General features: G+C 36.9%; 1 protein-coding gene across 1 annotated transcript in view; it reads right to left on the bottom strand.

Annotated features, from left to right (window-relative positions):
* Positions 1–1,866: 1,866 nt before the first annotated feature.
* The window catches only part of PKHD1 (PKHD1 ciliary IPT domain containing fibrocystin/polyductin), a 465,580-nt gene continuing 441,881 nt past the window's right edge, over positions 1,867–25,565 (bottom strand). Inside the window, exons 64-66 of the mRNA XM_077999818.1 lie at positions 21,554–21,712; positions 15,864–15,983; positions 1,867–5,358 (exon numbers count right to left, since the gene is read on the bottom strand). Of these exons, the coding sequence (XP_077855944.1) occupies positions 5,030–5,358; positions 15,864–15,983; positions 21,554–21,712 (608 nt within the window). The 3' untranslated portion in view covers positions 1,867–5,029. The remainder of the gene's footprint in view (positions 5,359–15,863; positions 15,984–21,553; positions 21,713–25,565) is intronic.

Raw genomic sequence — 25,565 nt, 5'->3', positions numbered from 1 at the left:
TATCATGTTGACTTGGGGTACGCATCTGCTTCCACAGGGTCTCCTCCATAAGAGTGTGATGAGAAGGAGACTGTTTTATATCTGGATTTTAGGAGTGATATTGAGGCCATAACCATATATGATTTTTCCTTATAGGCCCTTCACCCAAATGGAACCCTTGGTGGCATGCCTTGTATAATATCCCAGGGACACTGTGGTAGTAAAGCAGATCCAGTCACAGTCTAACCACTATTATCCATAGCATCTTCTCTTCCTCACCTATAGACTTCCCTTACCTTTCCTTTTATTCCTCCTTGATCTCTTTTTCTCCGTCCATTCATCTTCCACTGTCAGATTCTTTTTCTTCTCCTCTGCATCGATTTTAGTTTTTCAAGGACTAACAGCATTTTCTATAAGCATTTCTGCAAGGACTAAGAGCATTTTCTGTAAGTATGTCCTATCCCTGGCTGAGATCTAAAGAGACTGCCAATCTCTGGTCAATCATAACTTGGAGAAAATATTTTTAAATTTATTTTAATAGTAAATGTATTTATAAAAGTATTGAAATACAAAAGGATATAAGATTTGAAGTGCAAATCAACCCATATTTTCTACTCCATTCCCCAGAGATAACTATTACTTATAAAATCATATTGACTATCTTTTCATAATTGTTCTATGCATAAGCAAACTATAGTAAAACCATACTGTACAGATTGTTTTGTGATTTGCTTTATATTTTTACTATAACCACGTAACTTGAATAATTTTCTACATGAATCATTCTACTAAATGACATACCATTAACTTGAGGAAATGTTAAAAGGGAAAGTATAGTCCAAACAAATTTTGTAATTTGCCTTGGACCCTAACAAAGTGATGGCAACTGACTGTTTTTTATTTATAAAATGGAGAGAAGAGTGGATATTTCCTTCACCTTGTTATAGCTACTAATTTTGAAATAAAACATAAAGTGATAATAAATAAGATTATCTTGAGACTGATAAGAGATAACATATAGACAATTAATTCTTTGAATCCCAGTAAAACCTAGAAAGTCCTAAAAATGAATTAAATAAATTTTCTAAATTGTTCCAAGCAAAGAAATCACCAAATAAAAAGAACAAATGCTAGAAGAATATTTGTAAACATCCAAATTTCTGTATTCTGCCACTTAATCCACATTTAAGTTTATAGAAATGTTTTATTTCTCTTTAAAAATTACCTCTAGAAAGTGACTTTTCTCTCAAATATATCTGTCATTAGTCAAAGTGCTATAGTGTATGTTGAAATCAACAGTTCTGTACTCAATAGTGTTTAATTCTTTGTGTTTATAGTTTTTTTCAAAATTGACATTGACTATAAGTTGTGAAAGCAAAATACGGAATAAATGCATGAATTTTAAATGACAGAATTAATTAAAATTCTTTACTGTTATTGACATGTACAATTTTATAGAACCTTGGTTGAATAATATTTGCATATGATTTACATTTGATTTCCTCATACTCATTTTTGCATATAGTTTGCATGCATTTCAATATATAGTAATGTCACATATTTGGAGTAAGACTGATAGATGGAAGGGAGTCATTCAACTAAATTGTTGAAAGGGGTGGGCCCTGAGAGAGCTCAAATCTTGGTCCTCGGTGGCCTCATTGGGCAGTACCAAGAGCAAGTCCATTGAAGGGCAAGTCCACCTTGATCAGATAAGCTGAGTCTCTCACTCTGGAAGAGACATGAAGTTCTGTTGGTCAGGTACTTTCCCTGAACACAGTCCCTGCGCCCCCAGAAAAGTCCCCCTCCCCAAACAAAAAGCATGGAGAGATGGCCAAAACAACCGTAGCTCCACATATACTTCTTCCTCAATTTTGACATCCACAAATATTTATAGACATTTTTTATTTGACAAATAAAAATTGTGTATATTTGTCATATGCAACTTGATAGTTTGAAATATATATACATTGTGGAATGGATCAATTGAATTAATTAACATATGTATCACCTCACATACATAGCATTTTTTGTGGTGAGAACAGTTAAAATGTACTTTCAAACACTTTTGAACTCTCTAGACTTTTAGCTTGTCCAATCTCTTGAGAGAAAGGAGTCCATCAACACAGAAAATCAGCAATGGGAGGCAAGAGGAGATTCTTTGAACTAACACAGGAATAAAGTACATCTCAATATTTATTTAGATAAAGGGTGTAGATTGTCGCTGCTGGGAAGTATTTGCTGGGTGACCCATGTTAATGATCTTAATAAATTTAGGGTTGGCCTACAGTGGTGCTCAAATTGGCTCATCTCCAGACATGAATGAATGTAGAGCTACTCTCTCTTTGCTTTCAGTGTTTCCCCAATTCTCTGATTTTTTTTTTTTTTAAGAGAAAGAGGACTAGCTTAACTATGGGTTGAGGGATTTTAGCTAGATGCCAAAATTCCATGCCACATGCTAGAGCCTGGCAAGTTACTGAAGATGTTTATAGCTGCTATTTAGGCCCAAAGAGTCAATTCTGGCCTCAGGGATCACAGGATTTTCTGGGATGGAATTAGTAAGATAATTATGGTTATTCCTAAACAGAGGGATAGGATAAAACATGCCTCCTAGAAAGATGCGTCTTGTGATGCATAGGGGATAAATAAGAAGATAATAAAAATTGGGAGAAGGGTAAACAAGGGACAGAAATAACAGAGCTGGCGGCTCTTTGCGAAGGGTGAAATAGAATGAAGAGTCATGACTGACTTCTAGATTTCTGGTCTGAGTGCAGTGATGTCATTCACTGAATTGGGAAAAAAACACAAGGAGGAGCAGGTTTTAGTGCTGTGTTAACTTCATAGTAGCTATAGGATAACCTACTGGATAATCTCACTAGGCAGCTATTTATGCATGGTATAGAGCTCAGGAAAAATACCTGGAAAAAAATATTTAAAAAGTGGTGAAAGAATCTGCAGAAATGAAAGAAAGAAAGAATGTGCAGGTAAACTGAGGTAGGGCAAGGACTAAGACTGCCACCATTTTATAATCCTCAAAAGTCTTCACTTCTGAAATGTTTTTGTCCAAAAAGCTTACAGCTGTTTGAGGATCCAGCGAGTGTACTAAAGTAGAGATTGCAAAGGCAAATGATTTCACAGACCAAGAACCTACAAGAAAGATAAATAACTGGTTATAACAGGGACTAATTAAACTAGGGAAGGCATGTTCTGCCTAAGTCATTCGAGTTATTTTTTGTTTTTTGTTTTTAATTCTGTTGGTGCCCAAGCAAAATACATCATCTACAAAGAGGATTTACTCAGCAGGCAGCCAGCTTGTGCCTCCAGAGTAAACTTCTATAAACCAATTTCTTGCAAATCCTTCCCTGAACACAGATAGCCTGGACTGAAATCTCTTGGGGAGCACTGGCCTTAACGTCTACTCATATTTTCTTCCAGATCCAACACAGTGACCACAGACAAAGCTACCTACCTCCTTTCAGGGACAGCCTGAAGATCTGAAATACTCACCAGATGCCTAAAGAAGAGGTTAAAACATTTCTGCCAATTGGTAGTAGGGTGAGACACACCTCCCCCTTGATGCCCTGCAGACATAACGACTTTCTGCCAGTACTTCCCATAATACTAATTCCAGGGCATCATAATTTAGATTTCAGCAATGAAAGAGTGTGTTTCCTTTCTCTGTTCCAACTCAACCACACAACAACCCATTAACGTTGTAGAGATTGGAAAATCCTGGTTTTCAGGATTTTCAGGAAAATCTGAGAGCAATCTCTTTTTGGAGGCTCTCCTCATTCCTTCCATCTTTTCTTTACATGCTTGGAGCATAAGGTCTTCTGGATCCAGAGCCAAGGACACAGTCAGGCTGTTTAAAGTATTCTTCAGTTTGAAAAGAAATGGGCCCTATACAAATGTGTGAATTTGGTGAAACTGCCTCTAACACCCTTACCAAATGTATCAATACCAGGTAAGCCTTCATTATGATCTCCATTTAAACCCCCAGCACAGCCTAGAGCAGTTGCATATGACATAATCCCTCCTCTCCTTCGTATCACAGTTTTATGCATCATCTTCTCCAAAAAGCAGTTATCTGATAAAGGAGTTAGCTGATCATCCACCTGGCCACTTGGCTATCTCTGATCTCCCAATGTAGTTCTTTTCCAGTTGTAAATGTGACCCAGCTACTAACGGAGAGAATCACTGAAAAACACAACAGTGGTCCATAGACAATTTCCTTTCCCAAATTTGGTATTTTTACATCTTTGTCCTTAACTAAACTCTCAGCAAAGCCCATGAGAATATCAATTTTCATGTGTAAATACTCATGAAGTGCAAATTTGATATGCTCACACTACTGTAGGCTCTCAATAATGATTGAATTTAAACCATGAAATAAAATCCACTTGTAAAAAGCCAGGAAGTTGCCTTGTGGTTGGAAGGTAAGCTCTGACAGATCACAGAGCAGGGTGTTGAACTGTCCCTTCAAATGTTACTACAGGATAAAGAAATGCTTTTCTCCAACAGTGTGGAATTAACTGTAGCTGACCAGACCTTTTCATGATCCCTTCTATAAGAGAAGCTGAAAGCATTGTGGGTGGTCAATCCAGAGAATGCTTAATAATAACCCCTGCTGGTATAAGTCAATATTATGCCATTATTAAGTTGTTGAAATCAGGCTTAAGTTAAAAACTGGTAAATAATTAACAAGTGCCATCATTTGTCTGGCAATGTACTAGGATCGTGATAGCTGCAAAAGATGTATCAGACATTTTTCAGTCTATAAGCATTTATATTACTGTTTTCCATTTTAAAGTTGAAACAGGGATTCGGAGTCCATATTCTCTCTTCTTAGTTGTCCCAGCAGGACAGTCCTCACTTCCCCTGCTTATTATCCAGAAGTATTTGGAAGATTCTGCCTTTCAGACCAAATGCCCACACCTTCCCTGATCACAGTTGCTCCTGAATAGCTTTCAGGTGTACTGAATGAAGGCAGAACGCCTCAGTGGCCCCACAGGAGGCTTTCTTCTCTTGGGAAAGCCCCAACCTGCCACTTTGCTTACTCAGCCAACTTTGCCCTGGCAACTGCTGCCTCTCTTGTCTGAGGCCTGGATAGCAGCAGCAGCTGATCTTGGCCTGCCAGCTGGTATCTGAGCAACTGCTCTTGGCCCTCCTTCCAGTTCCCAGTCTCTTGCAGGTACACCTGCTGGGCAGGAGCACCTGGAGCACAGGTGTGCCCATGGGATGTGATGCCGGTAGTACCAGGAGCAGGCACAGCAGCCTCTTCCTCTCGGATAATGTGGCGGTTAACTTTCCTTCTGGACACTCCATTCATCAACTGGTGGGGGCACTGGTTCAGCTTGCCCAGCATGACCTTCATTCTCATATCTGGGGAGAAAAGAAATAGGGGAATAAATGGATTTAGTTTTCAACCAGTTAATTACACATTTTGCATAGTTAGCATTTCTGACAAGATACTGTCAAATCAAAGATTGAATTACATCAGCTCTTTGATTTCCAAATATCTTTTATTAGATACTCCAAATATGTAATAAAAATTTGGGAATACTTCTTCCTCAAAAAACACTTATATGATATCGATAACTGAACGAGGATTTTTCATTGTAAGGGCTAGGCTTCAACGCAAAAACCAGACCATGGTCAGGCCTTACCAGTGGTCCAACTCACACCTGTGTTAAGATATATGAACTATAAAAATCAGTCTTATCTAACACTTAGGCTTTTATGCCAAATTCATAATTTAAATATCTTTAGTTTTATAAAAACATGACTATAAATATTTGTAGAAATAAACACATAAACATCTATTTATATGAGTGTGTACATGTATGGTTGCATAACAGTAGAAGGAGAGATGGCACATTAGACTCAAGTCACAAAATTAGGCTCAAGTTCCCCTTCTGCTATCTGGCTTCATGACTTTCATCTTTTCAGCCTCTCTGGGCTTTAGTTGTATAATTTTAATTTATTCTCAGGTGATGCTTCACAATTTACTAAAATATATTTATTTTAGCAATGTTGTTTTAGTTGATTTCCTCTCAACATTTTATTTGTATTTTATTTTTCTATTAAACAGAACTAAACATCAACTCAGAAGAGTACAATATACATAAACAGATATCTAGGCACCACATAATACTGTGTAAAGATAAAGACTGCAATGGAAAGTTAAGAATGTTCAGTGGGATACATGCATGGGAGTATATCATGCATGCAAAGGTCACTGTTCATATGCCTTACAGTGAAAAAAGGATGAACCTGTCCTAAACCCTGGGGGGTAGGTGGTAATACTGTCATCTACGTTTACCACATTTACCATCCCTGCTTTTCTCACAGCTCACCACCAAATACATTAACCACTCCTTTGTATGCAATGAAGATGCCTAACTTATTAAGCTTTTTGTTATTTTTCTCCTGAGTTCGTTGAGAGCTATCTTGGTTTGTGTTAGGAGATAGTAATCCTGTCTGATTCATACTGTAAGAGACAGTATTAGGGTAAAGAATATCAATTTCCCACTTCAATTTAATCTGGAAAATGAGGTAAGGATGAGAGAAAGTAATAACATTATATATATATATATATATATACACACACACACACACACACACACACACATATATAATGCTTTTGATTTAGAGCAGTAAAATAAGATAATCATGTTGTTCCTATTATTTCCATGACACATCTATTAACATTATGATAAGCCCATGTTATTCATATTTTCTCTCTCCTGTTCCACAGTCTGTTTGTCTAGCATGTGTCTTCTACAGCCATCAAACTATGGGATGATTCTCTTGCTTTGAGGTATAAGAACTTTCAGGTTAAAAAACTTCCCAGTTTTCCTATGGGACCTTCAGCTCCTCCCAGAAGTGTTTCTTGACAGCTCAAACTACATTGATTTATCCCTCAATACTTGTCTGGAGTTTCTCATTTGACCTGCACAGTTTCTTCTATTATTGGTCACCTTTTCCTTATGTGACAGTCTCATCTTCCTCTTAGGAATTTGAGTTCCTTCAAGGAAGAAATGTTTGTGTGCCGTCAACCTTGCTCCCTCATTATGCCCAGTCCTCTGCCAAGCACTGAGCTGGGCATCATCTCCATAATTAGTTTTCTCCCACCAGGTGGAAAAGACATAGTTTATGAGGATCAGAAATAACCAAAGAACAAGAATAATAAATTGTCAGGTAGAGGCAAACTTTAAAAGGGCAAGAAAGGCTTTGAATTTTAATCCCTTGGTAAAACCAACAGCACTTCATATAAGAGGAATCAAACACTGCAAGTTGCCTATTTTCAATCCATTGAAGATACTGTTATCTTGTTTTTGAGGACCTTCATTGGAAATCTTTTCCCCCTTGTTCTTTAAGTCCGCATCTATTCATGAAAGACTAACACAAGCATAGCTTTCCTTTGCAGACCCCAAAACATTTAAAAATCTACCATGAATTATTTACATGGCAGCTCCAATCAGCAACATACCTGACAGACTCCCCAGCCGAAATGAAAGTTCACTGTGCAAAGGTGCCCAGAGAGGCTGGCCGCCTCCCACTGTGAGGTTATAGACAGAACTAAGTCAGCACACATTATGTGTCAGTGCCGACATCAGAAGGAATCAAATCCTTTGATCTTGGACCTCCACAGGAAGCTTAGATCTCAGACAAATTAGATAAAAAATGAATTTATAGCAGATACGTGTCCTAAGGCATTCGGCTGAATGTTTGGGTTTTAGGGAAGGAAGAATAGTGAGTATCAAAATATATGAATTGGCATGCCTCCTTTCCACCTCTGCCTTGTTGATGAGTCCCCATTAAAATGAAAAGATGGGATTTTAAACTGTTCCTCGATGCCTCTTAGAATCCCACTGGTGGATTTGACCAAGTTTTAGGGAAAATGGGATACAATACGGGGAACATTTATCTCTTCTCTACAGAAAGGAAGACTCACTGGTTCTGGGTTCTTTCAGGTCCACCCACAGTCAGCTACAGCTTTTCCAGCTACCCTTAGCCTCTTCCAACTTCCAAAACTCTGTTGAGCAGCAAATATGCACTGTGCCTATGACTTTAAAAATTTGTGTGGGTACTAGTCACTGGCTTCTTTTGCAATAAGAATATTAACAATGAATCTCCCCTCTCTCTCTCTACCTCTCCATACCCTGTTCATATTTTTTGAGCCTAGTTCCATGTGTAACATTCAGTGTTGGGTGATCTGGACTCAGTAGAGAAAGCCTAATATATTGCCTGGACCTTTGAGTCTAAACAGGATCTGAAGCGGATCTTGAACAACTGATCAATCAACAACAAGAATCAACCATCTTGGTTTCTCATTTGTCAATAAGGTACGGTAGTCCTGCCCACATGTTAGGGAAGTATATGCCATAATTAAATACTAACGCTTCTGTCTTGTCTAGAGAAGTTGTTCCTTTATGTGAAAAATATTATTTCTTTTCAATAAGCAATACATGACAAATGAGGAGGCATACAAATTAGAGAAAAATAAAAAGGAAAATGTCTGTAGTAGGACATTGTATCTTAAGTAATCTGCATTTTATTGATTTGTGATACTGTAGAAATGGATGTGTTTTAGTAAACCTAATTTAACTCATTAATCCATCTGGAACTTCCTTTGTTATATTTTATAAAATGTGAATCTAGACTGATAACTGTTCTAAATAGTTGAATTGACTAAACCTTTTATAAACTGTTTTCCTTTATATTTACTTTTATTTTCTCTTTTGTTATATATTTCATTTCTATATCTAATATCTCTATCTACTTACCTATATATGATATCTATATCTACCTAATTGGGGCTATTTCCACTAATGTGCCCATATATGCTTGTAACAGAATCACATTATCTTAAGAACGTGACATAAATATTAATTCCCTGATAGGGCTACTCATTTCCACTACCACAAAATCTATTTATTTTAGAAAATTGGCTTTGTATCATTAGCCTATATTTTCTGATGAACTTTGGAATCCATCTTATGCTATTCAACATTGCAAAGAATGATTGGAATTGCATTAATCCCATTTTTTGAGAATAACTGAGGTATTTGCAATAATAGTCAATCTAATTAGAAATATATTATATTTCTATGTATTCAAGTCTTCTCTTTATACTATTTAATAAAATATAGTTTATTTTTATATAGGTTCAACATAACACTGGTTAAGACTTTTTTCAAGGCAATATATCCTTTGGTCTCTATTGTACATTTCTTTACTTTTTTCTAACTATATACCATTGCCCTATACAATTTTTTGGACTGACATTATATTTGAGTGAGTTATTCAAAATATTTATAAATCATGGTAGTTCATGGTCGAATCTTTTAAGTTATCCTTAACAAAGTATGTCATCTGCAAACAACTTCCAACATTGTCCTCTTAATTTGTTTTATTTTTATTTTTTTTGAGATGGAGTCTCTCTCTGTCAACCAGGTTGGAGTGCAGTGGCATCATCTTGGCTCACTGCACCCTCCACCTCCCGGGTTCAAGCACTTCTCCAGTCTCAGCCTCCTGAGTAACTGGGACTATAGGCGCATGCCACCACATCCAGCAATTTTTTTTTTTTTTGTATTTTTAATAGAGATGGGGTTTCACCATATTGGCCAGGCTGGTATCAAACTCCTGACCTCAGGTGATCTGCCCACTTCGGCCTCCCAAAGTGCTGGGATTACAGGAATGGCCACCATGCCTGGTCATTTGGTTTTATATATGTTATATTTCTTATGATTCCAAAATATATGTTATAAAATTATGGTAAGAATGACTTATGTGTTTTTCCTCATTTGAATATGAATTCCTCTAATACTCCATTGTTAATTATGATATTGGATCTTGATTGAAAATAGAAATGGAACTCTTCATTCTTTTTAAATTTTTTTTTTTTGAGACTAGGGTTTTATTACATTGCCCAGGTTAGAGTGCAGTGGATATTTTCATAGCTCCCTGCAGCTTCAAACTCTTAGGCTCATGCAATCCTTCCACCTCAGCCTCCTGAATAGTTGGAAATACAGGTGCATACCACTATACCAGGCTCTTCATCTTATTCAGTGGGCATGCTGCTATTCCTGCTTATTTTTTAAAGTTTTCTTCTGGAACAACTACTATATTTTATCCATGTTTTAAAGTAGAAAATATTCATTTTTTAAATTATATGACATGGACATGTTATTTATTAATAATTTCCAAACATAGTTTTGCTTTCCTGAGAACCTGAGACAATTTCTAGTTCTCAGCTCCTTTGCTTTCAGATGAAGCTATCTCTGTCCTTCCCTATCCCTGTCATTCTTATACATTTGTATCAACAGAAGGTAAAGTGACAGCTATTTATATTTTATATTTACAAAAAAACACCATATACAGTCAATGTATCTCTAAGGTGGTAGAGATAAGAAATCTTTGAAGTAGATGTTCATGGTCACATGTGCATATATAGCCTCTTTCTTACACTTCACTTTTTCATTTCCAACATTTGATGCATGGATTCCATAAAGAAAATTGATGTAGACAAAGATTGGTGCATAATTTGGAGAAAGCAATATTGAGGTCAGCAGCAATGGCTGTCCTGCAAACACAAAGGTGGTAGCAAGAAAACTGGAAGAGGAAGCTAAAGTAGCCAGAAGAAAGCATTGGCTGGAAGCAAGAAGTCATATTTTCCCACTGTTAGGACCCAAAAAATGTGCATTCATCATCCTTTTGTATAGTTGGTGAACCTGGATAAAATTTCTATTAATACATTTCTTTTAGAAGAGGGGCAGGGGCAGGTCTTTTTTTTTTTTCTCAGCAGTTGTAATAACTCCTGGAATCCAAGGGTCTCTGGAAAAGGGAAATGGAAAGAAGGGGACTCATTTCACCAGGTCTTCATCATTCACTCAATAATAGTTATCGTTGGTCTAATACCCTAAATCCCTATGGTAACAGTGGTGTTGGGATCATAAAAGATACAGAATTTTTACCAAAGGATCTGTATAAGATGAACACAAATATTATATTACATACAAAAGGTATTAAATAAAGAAGTGAGAAGTATTATAAAAGTTGAGAAAGGAACTATTCCTTCTAGATAAGGAAGTTTGAAAAAAAGATAAAGTATATGATTTGGAGTGGGATCAATGGGAATGTACTAGTCCATTTTCATACTACTAATAAAGACATACCCAAGACTGGGCAATTTACAAAACAAAGAGGTTTAATTGGACTCACAGTTCCACGTGGCTGGGGAGGCCTCACAATCATGGTGGAAGACAAGAAAGAGCAAGTCACATCTTACATGGAGGGCAGCAGGCAAAGACAGCTTGTACAGGGAAAATCCCATTTTTAAAACCATCAGATCTCTTGAGACTCATTCACTATCACAAGAATAGTGCAGGAAAGACCAACCCCAAAGTTCAATCACTTCCCACTGGATCCCTCCCATGATACGTGGGAATTGTGGGAGTTACAATTCAAGATGAGATTTGGGTGGGGACACAGACAAACCATATCAGGGAGACTTTAGAGAAAGTGGATACTTTAGAGAAAGACATTTTGATGTGGGGAGGCCTATGTTGCGCATAGAAAATATTGTCTTGGAGGGAAAAGAGATAGGGGTGAAGGAGTAGACCCCCGTAAGGAGTGTATTAAATAAAACTGAAGATATATCTGTGGAATGAAGTATAGAGGAGGAGAGAGAAAAAACAGACACTGGAGAGAAAGAATGGATAAGCAAGAGGACAGGCTGGTAAAGGGAAAACTAGGAGTTAAAGATAACTCTGTGTCTTGTCTGGAAGATTTGGGGCCAATTAACCAATTTAGAGAAGAAGGGAACAGTTGAGAATGTGTGATGCAAAATTGAGCTCTGACAGAGCAAACAAGACTCTTTCCCTGGCATTTCTACAAATCTGAGTTTATATAAACTGGACAACTAAGCCCTTTGCAAATGGGATTTGAAACAGTATGATATGATTTTTGAGTTAGAGGGGCTAAACATGTAACTTAGGACAATAGCATTCTTTATCTCCTTTAGCATTCTCTCCCATATCTGAATTTTTAAATACACACTGTTTGTTCTAACTGCCTCACACTTAATTGCGTGTTGCCTGGAATTGTTCTCTAATTTTCCCCCAAATATTACTCTTGTATCCCAACCATACTGAAAATTCATAAAGGGCACAGGACCAGATATCATCTCTTTATAATTACACAGAAGGAGCCTTATAACATGCTAAATAAACATCAGAAGATAAATATTTATTTAATATTCGTTGGGAGAGGAAATCTAATTGTATTCATTAAGTCATTCCAACAGGCTGTCATCTAAATGTTACAAAGATCAGTAAAAGCCTCTGCCAGGGTTTCTCATCCTCAGCATTACTGATGTTTTGAGCTAGCTAATCTTTGCTGTGGGGTGGTGTTGGATATTATAAGATGTATCTCTACACACGAGATGCCAGTGGTGCTCCCCTGCTCCCAAGCTGTGGCAGCAAAATGTCTCCAGACACTGCAAATGTCTTCTGGAAGTAGAGTGACCAAGCATCCCAATTTGTCTGGGGCTGAGGGAATTCCTGGGACACAAGATTTTCAGTTTCAAAACTGGGAGAGTTCTGGGAAAAACCAGGATGTGTTTTAGTCACCCTACCTGGGGAGCAGAATTCTCCTGGTTGAAAACGACTGACCTTTGGAAACAGAAAGTTATCATACAATGAATTACGAAGACCAGAAGTGCTACAATGAAGGCACTCACTCAGTATACTTGGAACCCAAAGAGGAAAATATTCATTCTGGTTGAGAAGAAAGGGGTTGAGGAAAGCTTTTGTTTTCTAATTTTTAGTTGACATGTAATAATGGTACCTATTTACAGGGTACAGAGTGATATTTCTTTTTTGGAGGGAGGGGAGCAGAGTCTTGCTCTGTTGCCCAGGCTGCAGTGCAGTGGTGCGATCTCGGCTCACTGCAACCTCTGCCTCCCGGGTTCAAGCGACTTTCCTGCCTCAGCCCCCCTGAGTAGCTGGGACTACAGGTGCATGCCACCAAGCCTGGCTATTTTTTGTATTTTTAGTAGAGACAGGGTCTCACCATGTTGACCAGTCTGGTCTCAAACTCCTGTAAACAGGTGATCCTCCCGCCTCGGCCTCTCAAAGTTCTGGGATTATAGGCGTGAACCACTGTGTCCAGCCCAGAGTTATATTTCAATACATGTATACAATGTATAATGATCAAATCTGGGTAGTGACCATGTTCATCACCTCAAACATTTATCATTTCTTTGTGTTGTGAACATTCTGGAAAAAAAAAAAAAGGCACCTCAGCTACTGCTTAAAACTTGAGCTGGTTTTAACAGGTGAAGACAAACCATCCAACTGGAAGAAACTGCAAGTAAATGAGCAAGGAGATATTAGACTAATCCCGGGATGGATGAGTTAGTGTGGTGAGGGTAAGCATGGGCAAGAGAGGAAAACCCAATATAAGGTTGGAAATATTGGATAGAGTCAAGGCTTAGAGGGCTTTGAATCTTAAATAACATTTTCTAAACCAATAATAAATAACACATATATAGCCCACATAGTATGCCTGAAATTGTTCTGTGCTCTTTACTGACAGTAATTCACTTATTCTGTATGATAACCATAACTATGGCCAGTACCACTAGGGCCATGTTACTGATGAGGACACTGAAACACACAGAGAAGTTAGTTGTCTTACCTGAGGCCACAAAGTCTGTCAACAGGGAGTCAGATTTAAACTCAGTCTGTTGGACTTCTGGGTTCTATGCTCTTATGTCACACTATCCTGATTCTCCAACTGACAATGAGAATTCATTAAATTTCATGAGTAGAAGAGTGACATTAGCAGATATGAATTTTAAAAGAGGGCTTAGATGGCTCTTGATATCAAAAACCCTGGTGACAGTAAAATAGGAGGGATGTATATTTTACTCTCTTCTTCCCCCATCACAATTTTCTGGCATCCTGACTGTATCCATGCAATTTTTGGTAAAAGCTGTAATGTGGTAAATTTATAATCTGAATCTAGTAGTCATGCTCGGTTCCAACAGCTCAATCATCCTAAGTGCTGTGGTAGTGCTTAGTGAAGGCAAAGTGCTGAAGACAGAAACAGTCAGTCACTTTATCAGCAAATGTTAAAAGCTTAAAAACACAGAGGGAAAAGAGAAACTAAAGTGCCATGGCAATAACAGAATAAAACAAAATGTATGTAAAGTTACCAATAATTAGGTGTTTCATAGCTGGTAATAATTTCCAAAGAAAAGCAGGAGATGCCTCATTATTTGTCTTCAAAACGATACTCTTCAGATTTGTACAAAGCTTAGAAGATAAGGAAACAAATCTGCTGTGATCCCCAGAGGAGGATTCGGATAACACATCTTTCTATTTTTAACTTGTATGTCCTAATAAAATGGCCTCTTTGATGCTCCCCTCTCTTCAATCTAAACTTTTCCAGAGAGTCTTGTCCCTGTCTCATTCTTAATTTATTAATAAACCATCACACAAAAAATGTTCCTTAATAAAACAGTTAGGCACTGTAGACTGCGTAATGTAGTTAATTTAAGCGGGCCACTGAGATTCACAAAGATAGCCATATGAGATTAAGAGAGAGATTAGTACCACTCCTGCCATTCTCTGTAGATGGCAGCTGAATACGAAGAGCTATTCAGATGGCAGGGTTCAAACACCTGTCCTGAGTTTACATGCAATAATATGGTCAAGAGGCTTCTAAAAAGCAAAATTAGAATAATCTTAGATGGAACCTTCAGATAATTCCCATCCCCTTCTCTCTTTCTCTATTTTTTTCAATACTACTCCCATCTACACCCCCACACCCTCTACCACCTTTTGGTGCAGGTCCAGGAACTGGAGTATGGCTAATATGTTGGGAAAATTGAAAAAAACAAACAAACTTTTATTTCCTTCATGGAAAGATATACAAACAAGCAAACAGATAAACACTCATGCTCATGCGTGCGCACACGCGCGCACACACACACACACACATGAAAGATCTTACTCAGCTACTTAGAGGCAGAATAACATTGGGCTGCTATTTTTTGCTTAAACACACATTCAGAACCACTAAGACAGGTAAGCCTTTTGAAGCAGAAAATATGATAATTGACTCTTTAAAGTACATGTTTTTAAATGTTTCAGGCCTAGGGAAATTATATGAATATTTTTCATGTATCATACCTATATTTGGCAAAGCCATCTTGTGCTCTGCCCAGTCTTTCTATTTGCAGCATTCTTAGTCAGATAAGGGCAAAGCATTCATCCCAGGCAAATGCTTATCTTTTCTCTGTCTGGCACTAATTCTAATGGCAATTTAACAATATAACAAGTAATATCATCTGGCATAACACACCACGGAGGCAAATAATACATTTTGCTGAAAGTACAGCTAAACAACAAAGCACAGCTTAACAAAGCTGACTCATGTGTCGAGGGTCCTGTACTCAATCTAATTTGCATAGTTGTATTTGGCAACTGTACTCTTCTTTCCCAAATTCAATAATGTTGCCAAATTGGCAGCTTTGCAATAGCTAAAGGAAAGATTATATGCCTATACTCTGGTTTCCCCTTTATGTAACGAACTCAAATGTTAAACCGATAATCTTTTTATATATATATATATATATATATATATATATATATATATATAAAGTATATGTATCAATTCAAATAATTGGTGAATAGATGAGTGAACCAGCCAGATCTGTGTATTTTTCTGCTGCGATATTTCTTTGAAGGAAAGTAACAAAGACTAAGAAGGGGCTACAAACGAAATTGCTTCAGAAACACAGCTGAAGGAGAGGGAGGCTCAGTCGGTCCACAACGGGTCTGTCCTGTGGGGATCATCTCCACCTCTAAGCTTACCTTCTGCCACCACAGTGTCTTCTTTTTTGGGCCCTTGTGATTCTCGGCATTTGGATGAGGTGTGGATATGATTATTTTCATTATTAGTCTGGGATTCGGGAATCTCTTCAGGTTTTGTTTCTGTATTAATGGAGAAAAAGAAGCGGTTTTTTTGTTCAGACAAAAAGAACATTTTTATTTGTAAGTGGGACCATCAGCATTTAGGTGTTTCCCTTGTATGTATCCTTGTCCCATAATTATCATATACATGCAATAGAATGCATATAACATATTCAGAGTCCAAGAAATAATGCCATAAAATCCTATATACTGACCACCAACATTATGGTATAAAACTATACAAATAGCAGACACATGTGGCTACTGATCACTTAAAATGTTGCTAGCTAAATTAAGATGTATTGTAAGTATAATGTACACAGTCAATTTTCAAAAAAGTGTAAACTACCTAATATTTTTATATTCATTACATGTTGAAATAACATTATTGATATATTAAAGGGCTACTAGAGAATTATATATGTGTCTCGCATGTGTGGCTCATGTTATACTTCTGTTGGACAGAACTGATTAGCTAGTGACAGAATATTATTAATACTTTTTAGTCTTTAATTTTGAAATGAATATTGATTCACAGGCAGTTGTCAAGAAATGTACAGGGAGGATGCAAGCATCTTCACCCAGTCTTCTCCATTGTTAACAACCTGTGTAACTACAGTATGATATCAATACCAAGGAATTGAGACCAGTACAAGCCACCGAATGCAAGATGAGCGGGGCTTTTAGTTGAAGACTGTATATCTTTAGTCTATCCCTGGCTGAAGAGGTACTTCATCTTCTATTCATCTACTTAATAAATGCATTCATCTAAAATATATTTACATTCCTCATGTCAGGCACTGTTTAAGGCTCTGGGAATACTATGATGAGTAAAAAAGATCTGATCCTTGCCCTGATAGAGCTTTTATTCTAGTTTGGATGGCAGAGGATAAACAAATAAATTTGTAATATGGCAAAGTAATGCTATGACATGGCATGAAAAAGAGGTAGTTATGGGTGGGAAGTAGATCTTTTTTTTCTTTTTCAACTTTTATTTTAGGTTCAGCAGGTACATGTACAGGTTTGTTACAGGTAAATTGCATGTCACTGGGGTTTGGTGTACAAATGATTTCATCACCCAAGTAGTGAACATAGTACCAAACAGATAGTTTTTCAACCCTTACCCCCCTCCCACCTTCCCCACTCAAGTAGGCCCTGGTTTCTATTGTTCCTCTCTTTGTGTCCATGTGTACCCAATGTTTAGCTCCCACTTATAAGTGACAACATGCAGTATTTGGTTTTCTGTTCTTGCATTAATTCACTTAGTTTAGTGGCCTCCAGCTGCATCAATGTTGCTGCAAAGGATGTGATTTCATTCTTTTTATGGCTGCATACTATTCCATGGTATGTATGTATCATATTTTCATTATTAAGTCCACTTTTGATGGGCATCTAGGTTGATTCCATGTCTTTGCTATTGTGAATAGTGCTGCAATAAACCTACAAATGCATGTGTCCTTCTGGTAGACTGATTTATATTCTTTTGGGTATATACCCAATAATGGGATTGCTGAGTTGAAAACTTCTGTTTTAAGTTCTTTGAGAAATCTCCAAACTGCTTTGCATAGTGGCTGAACTAATTTACATTCCCACCAACAGTGTATCAGCATTCCCTTTTCTCCACAACCTCGCCAACATCTGTTACTGTTTTAACTTTAGTAATTGCCATACTGACTGGTATGAGATGGTATCTTATTACATACTAGACTTTAAACTATACTACAAAGGTACAGTAACCAAAACAGAATGGTACTGGCAAAATAATAGACAAATAGACAACAGACCAATAGACAAATAGACAAATGAAGCTGCACACATACAACCATCTCATCTTCAACAAAGCCAACAATAACAAGCAATGGGGAAAGGACTCCTATTCAATAAACGGTGCTGGGATAGCTAGCTAGCCATATGCAGAAGAATGAAACTTGACCTTTTCCTTTCACTATATGCAAGATTAAAGACTTAAATATAAGACCCAAAATGGTAAAAACCTTAGAAGAAAATCTAAGAAATACCATTACAGACATAGGCCTTGACAAAGTTTTCATGATGAAGCCTCCAAAAGCAAATTCAACAAAAACATAAACAAAAAAAGCAGGACTCAATTAAACTAAAGAGCTTCTGCACAGCAAAAGAAACTACCAACAGAGGAGACAACCAACCAACAGAATGAGAGAAAACATTAACAAACTATGCATCTGACAAAGGTCTAATATCCAGAATCTATAAGAATTTAAATCAAAAAAGCAAACAATCCCATTTTAAAAAATGGGCAAAGGACGTGAATGGACACTTCTCAAAAGAAGACATACATGTGGCCAAAAGTATGTGGAAAAAAATGCTCATCATCACTAATCATTAGAGAAATGCAAGTAAAAACCACAAGGTATATATTTTTGGATAGGCATGATCAGGAGGGATATACCCTGAAATAAAATCACAGTAAAACAAAACAAAACAAAAATCCAACAAGAAGAGAAAAGACAAAAGTCAATTTTACTTAAGAATATCTTTGATAAAGCAGTAAAGAGAATTAAATTTTATTTAAAATCCATATGTGATTTTTCCCAAGAAAAAGCAATTTTACAATTGAATTTTGAGCTGAACTAGCTATTTTTTCATGGAACACCATTTTTACTTGAAAGAGCTTGAAAACGTGATTGAGAAATTATGGTTATTCATACTTGTGTATTTGGTAGATTTCATTTTTTCTCAAATGAATGAAGTGAGCTTGTAAAACAGAAACAACTTACAATGTTTGTTGCCAGTGATAAAATTCAAGCTTTCATGGGAAACTTGGAATTTGGGAAAACTTGTATCAACTGCATGAGCGTCACAGGTTTCTAATTCTTAATGATTCATGTTATTAACAAATGTGATATTTTTGAATAGTAGAATAAAATATGTCAATGTCGAGAAGATCTTCACGACTCCATGAAACAATATTTTCAAAATGGTCAAAGCATAACGCATGGATGAAAGCTCCATTCAAAGTATATGATGAGACTGGTGGATTTTCATGTAACAAAGTACAAAAAGGACATTGAGATGGCACTTTAAGTAACTACTTCTTGTCAAGTCTGGGTGCAGTAGGAAAGAAGAATGTCCACTATTATCTGTAAAGGCTATTAAAATGCTCATGCCTTTTCTACAGTGTATCTGACTGAGGCTGGTTTTCTTCATATACTTCAGCAAAAACAATATATTGCAATAGGTCGAATACAGAAGCTGCCAAGAGATTCCAGCTGCCCATTAAGGAAGACATTAAAGAGATTTGTAAGAATACCACACTCTTTTCACTATATATTGTTTGAAACTACAACTTTTTAATTTAAAATGTTATGTTTACATGCAATGCATATATTATTTTAAAATAAGGTAATGAGTAAATTTAAAATTTTCTGTTTAAACTTCTAATTTGGAAATACTAATGGATATAGAACTCACATAGACAAAAGTTGTTTAGATTCTCAACAATCGTTGAAAGTACAACAAGATCCTTAGACCCAAATTGAAAAAGACAGACACAGAGAGCATATAGCTTAACCAGAGTATCCTTTTTTGTGAGTAAGTCATGGAACAATATATTTTTCTGATTCTGAAGAAATGAATGCTAATTTTAGAAACTTAATAAATATAAAATACAGAAGGTATAAAGAAGGAAATACAAATCACTTATACAGATCTGACTACTGTAAAACTTTCATAAAGTTCCTTGTAATTTCTTTACATCTTTTTTGTTTGTTTAACATAGTTAGGAGTCTGTGCCCAGTAAGGAAAATATGGGGATATCATACAAGGTAAAGTGTCCACAGATATTGAAAGGTTGAAAGAGCAACAGTAAGACACTGAAGTAATAGATATATTTGTAAATGCAGGAAGAAGCCACGTCTAGGGCTGGGAGATCAAAAGTGGAGTTAGCAGAGCTTAGGAGTTAGAAAAAGCCATCTCTAGAGCTTAGGATTAAAAGTGAGGTTAGACCTTAGGGAGAGACCCCTGCATGGCTGCTTGGTTTAGATACAATATGGAAGATGAGAATCAAATCACCTACTTCACGGGATTACATGAGATAAAAATTTATGAAAATTCTACTTACAAGCAGACAGTACTACACACACTGAATGTAGACAGAACTTTAAGAAGGAAAAACAAAAAACTGCAAATCACAGCAACACAAAGCAGAACAAGGTCAAGATCCCATTCTTCTTTAGAAAGACAAGGAGCTGCCTTGTAGTTAGTCCAGTCCAGATCAACAGGATGAAGAGAGAAGCAGGGATACCAGGCTGTAGCTCAGTTCAAATACAGAAAATGTATCCAGTGGAGCTTCCTTTCCCAAGCATCTCTCAGAGTTCCAAGCCCAGTGAATGTTGTAGTAGTGGGACTATGCTACTTTCTCTCACCTTTATTTTGATCTTTTGTCTTTGTCTCTCTTTATTTTCCCTCTTTTAAACTTCACTCTTGCTTATACTTTGGTTTTGTAGGGCCTCCTAGTAACACAAATATTTCTTCCACTCATTGGGTGGTCTAGGGTTGGAGGAATGGGTGGAATAAGGAATTTGCCAATGCCTGATCTGCTCACCTGTCTCCTCCACTCTAAGATAGAAAGAAGCTTCATTTACAAAGCCTCTTTCCCTCAGTGACTACAAGTCTCCAGCTTTAAAATATTAAAAAATAGCATCCACTTCTGGGAAATATTTAGGAACATACTTAATTTCTATGCTAAAACAAAAACAAAAACAAAAACAAAAAACACTAAGCCCTCTCCTATTTTAAAGGAGAAGAGGAGAAGATGACATTTTCCCCTGATTCTTTTTTTATTTTATTTTATTTATTTATTTATTTATTTATTTTGAGACAGAATTTCGGTCCTGTCACCTAGGCTGGAGTGCGATGGCACAATCTCAGCTCACTGCAACCTCTACCACCTCCTGGGTTCAAGCAATTCTCCTGCCTCAGACTCCCAAGTAGCTGGGATTACAGGCGCCTGCCACCACGCCCAGATAATTTTTGTATTTTTAGTAGAGATGGGGTTTCACCATGTTGGCCAGGCTGATCTCAAAATCCTAACCTCAGGTGATCCACCCGCCTCAGCCTCTCAAAGTGCTGGTTTTCCCTGATTCTTTAACTCACTTTTTGAAGGCTCAGCTGGCAATGGAGTATAGTGTTTCAGAGAATGCGATCTAGAGCCAAACTGCCTGGCTTCTTCATGATTTTGAGACCTTGGGCAGGTGACTTACCCTTTTTGTCCCTCTTTCTCTACATACATAATAACAGGCACAATATTTATCACCCACCTCATTGGGTTGTTGTGCAGATTAAAGAAATTCCTTTATCTGAAGTGCTCAGAATGTGTTCCATAGTATTTAGTAAACATGAGGTTTTATGATTATTGCTATTATTACTCAAGATTAGGCAATCCTTTTCTCTAATGTATTAATTGAACAATTTGGCTTTGTGTAATTTTATATTTTAGAGAAGCTCACAAAAATTTGTCTTTGGGGAAAGAAAAAGAATCATTAATATGTTATGCATGATGACTTTGTTTTTCAGAAATTTTCATTCCAAAATTTTTAAAAAAATCTACATACTTCTGCTTTTGCTTCTTTTAAGCCAACAGCACACCAGACAGCTCAGAGCCAGCCATGAGGCCACAGAGGACAGGGAAGCAGCCAGGATGATGGTCGACTTCTCCTTCCTAGTCACAGGCAAGACAGCAAATGACTGGGATTGAGCTGTAAAATTGACTCCTATGGGGGGAAAAGAAGACGTTTCAATGATATGTTAATAAGATGCTAATATAATTAAAATATAGTAAAAATAAATACATTTATAATAGTATCTGTGACATAGTAGGTGTTCAATATATATTCATTGAATTTAATAAATAAATAAATTATAAATCCAAGATTTATATTGCTAGAGAATTATGAGATTCCAACATTAACACATAACAGTTATTTCCAATTCTGTCAATTACTGATTGAGAATTCTTCCAATTCTCTCTTCTAATTTTCAGACCTACCTTCCATACCAATGCAAAATTTCAGCTTCTTTCACTCATGTTTCACTAATTAGAACAAAAATATTCTCGGCTCCAGAATGTGTGAAATTACTTGCTCTGATGTATGTATGTACTCAATACGTGCCATATAACACATCAAAACAGGGGCATAGGGACTCCTACTGCAGCACCGGATTGTCTTAGAGAGTTATGTGATCTGGAAAACTAGGAATAGAACAATGGCAGATAGAACCACTGGCCATGAAGGATGGGGCAAGATTGCATCCTCCTGTTGAGAGAGTCCAACTCTCTAAAAATTCATCTGAAACTCCTCCCATTTTTGGAGACAGAAAAATTTCTCATCCCGTTATTATTTATGAAATGAGGCATAAAATAATCTTAAAAAGAAAGCTACCTATCTTCATAAAAACCCATACACAAATGTTTATAGCAGCTCTATACATAGTAAAACCCAGGAACAACCTAAATGTCCTTTAGCAGGGGAGTGAATAAACAAACTATGGTTTATCTAGACAAGGAAAACCACTCAGCCAAAAAAGAAAGTAAGGAGAGAAAAAAGAATATAAACAAACACACAACTGATAACCTGTAACAACTAGAATGAACATAAAAGGCATTATGCTGAGTAAGGGAAGCTCATCTCTGAATGGTACATACTTATAGGACTCCATTCCTATAACACTGTAGAAAAGACAAAGCTATAGAGATAAAGTACAGATCAGTGGTTGCCAAGGATGAATGGTGGAGAAAGGCTATATGTATGTGAGGACAGATTTTTGGGGTGATGAAATGGTCCTTATCCTGACTGTGGGGATGGTTACATAGATCTATACATGTATTTGAATTAATAAAACCATGTACAAAAATGTCAATTTTATAGTACATTAATTTTTAAAATAAATGGTTTTAAAACTTGCCTTTAATTTTGGGTGTGATGAATATATTCATTATTCTAATTATGAAGATGCTTTCATGGGAGTAGACATGCATCAAAATATATCAAATGGTATGCTTTCAATATGTTTATCATATGTCAATCATATCTCAATACAAACAGGTTTATTTTTGAAAAAACTTGCTTATGAACAGTTACAGCCAGCATTTTTAAAGCAGCTTATTCAAAACAAACAAGCAAACTTCAAACTTCTGCTTTCATCCACATAACTCAGGCAAAAAGAGTTTTTATTTTATGTACTCAAGGAAACACCATGTTTTTCTTTGCTGTGCTTTCACTGACAATTTTACTGGAAGTCACAGTCAGATCTTCAATCTCTTAACTTCTGACTGACTTGGTCCCAAAGCTACTAAAACAAAATCTCCTCTGTATACATCATGTATCTGAGCCATATTTGGCTTGTTTGTTACCAATTAATTGCTTTTTATGGGCATATGAATAAGCTCAATCAGGCCTAGAGATGGGAGAACAGATTTTACTTGGGATTTACAGAAGTAAAAACTAAATTCTTTACACTTTTATCCATTTTTCAATGATTGCTCAGTAATTGTTTACTTGATCAAGTTGATAAGTTACCAGTTCCCATTCTTAAGATATTTACAAGCTAGTAAATGAAATAAGATACACATAACAAACATTTGTTAAGCAAATCAGGATGTTACACATGCCACTAGAATAATGCAAATCAATTGCTTTGGATATTTATTTTCCATTGATATGATTAGGGAAAGCATCCTGGAGGGGGGAAGTATCTGAGGAGGCTTTTTTTTTTTTTTTTTTTTTTTTTTAATAGAGAAAGCGTCTGTCTCTATCACCCAAACTTGAGTACAATGACTGGCACGATTATAGCTCACTGTAGCCCTGAACACCTGGGCTCATATGATTCTCATGCTTCAGCCTGCCAGGTGGTTGGGACTACAACCATGTGTCACCATGCCTGGCTAATTTTTTGTTAATTTATTGTAGAGGTGGGGTATTGCTATGTTGTCCAGGCTAGTGTTGAACTCCTGTTCTCAAGCTATCCTTCAGCCTTAGCCTCCCGAAGTGTCAGAATTACAGGCATGAGTCACCCCACCCAGCCTAGAAAGGGAGATTCTAAACAGAGAAGTGACATTAGCCACATAAAATATAGTCAGTCCATTTTTGTATAGAACACAAAAATGACAGAGAAGCTAAAGTCAGGGCGACCAGGTGAAATTATCTAAATGCAAGGGTGGAAACCACTGGCTCTCAATTACCTTAGCAGCAGAACATTTTCTAAATCTGCAATCTTAAAAATAATCTGAATATATTCACTTATTCATAAACAAATATTTATTTGTAGCTATGATGCACCAGGCTTTACTACACCCTTGGGATATAATGCCAGACTAAGCAGAATCTCTGTCCCTTTGGAACTTTGGTCTCAGTGGAGGACCCAGCACACAGACAGTAGACAAACAAATAAATACGTAGATACTATAAAGCCAGGGAGTGATACGTTCATAAAGAAAACTAAAGTGAGTTTATGAGACAGAATGGCTGGAGGTGTGGGGAGGATTGGGGATGGTATAGACTGAGTGATCTAAAAGAGGCCTCTTTGAGGAGGAGATATTGAGAAGAAATCTGAATGAGTTGAGTGAGCCATGTGAATTTCTGGAGGGAGAATATTCCAACCAAGGAATTGGCAACCACAGGTAGAGTTTCTCTGGTTAAGTGTATGTGTGGTGAAGGTGGTGGGGGGGATTTGTGGGTGACACCTGGTTACATTAATCTCTTCTCAGCCCAGCAGCCCCTGAGGGCCTCCTGAGAACCCCATGACACCAAGAAATGGTCAGAAAAGCCACAGCCTACACCATGATAATGATAGTGAATGTGGAAAGGCTGGCTACGAAGTCAGTACTACAAACTTACAGAAACCCTTATCTCCTGGCAGTGTCTCAGGAAGTTTAGAAGTGATAAATGAGCTGGATTTGATAATATATCAGACTTAAGAAGATTCCATAAATACTTGGGCAGATCTATGTTCTGTATTTCTAAAATAGGAATAATAATTTCTTCCTCTCTCTAAGATATTGGAGAGATGAGGGAAAATAGTGGAAATGATTGCAAATTCTCTGCTTGATTCATGAATGAATGAAAAAACAGACCAGGCATGGGGACTCATGCCTGTAATGCCAGCATGAGCCCAGGGGTTTAAGGCCAGCCTGGGCAGCATAGTAAGATCCCGTCTCTACCAAAAAATGAAATAAAATAAATTAGCTGGGTATGGTGGCACACACATCTGTAGTCCTAGATACTTGGGAGGCTGAGGTAGGAGGATTACTTGAGCCTGGGAGGTCAAGACTGCAATGAGCCATGATTGAGACACTGCACTCCAGCCTGGGTGCTGGGTGACAGAGTGAGACCCTCTCTAAAAATAACAACAACAACAACAAACACACATACAAAAAAAAAAAAAAACAAAAGAACCAACAATAACATAAAAGAATGCTTAACAGACCTATTATTTTGAAGCCTATTAGAAATAAGAAATTTCATTGATTAGCTGAAATGTGTGAATATACGCTGCTTTCCCAAACATTCTAACACTTGAAATTGATATACTTGGAAACAAGGAGTTACTCTCTGGACATGTACCATT

This window comes from Macaca mulatta, chromosome 4 (assembly GCF_049350105.2).
Source record: "Macaca mulatta isolate MMU2019108-1 chromosome 4, T2T-MMU8v2.0, whole genome shotgun sequence".
In the NCBI taxonomy this organism is placed as follows: domain Eukaryota; kingdom Metazoa; phylum Chordata; class Mammalia; order Primates; family Cercopithecidae; genus Macaca; species Macaca mulatta.
This window is presented reverse-complemented; position numbering and strand designations above follow the sequence as displayed.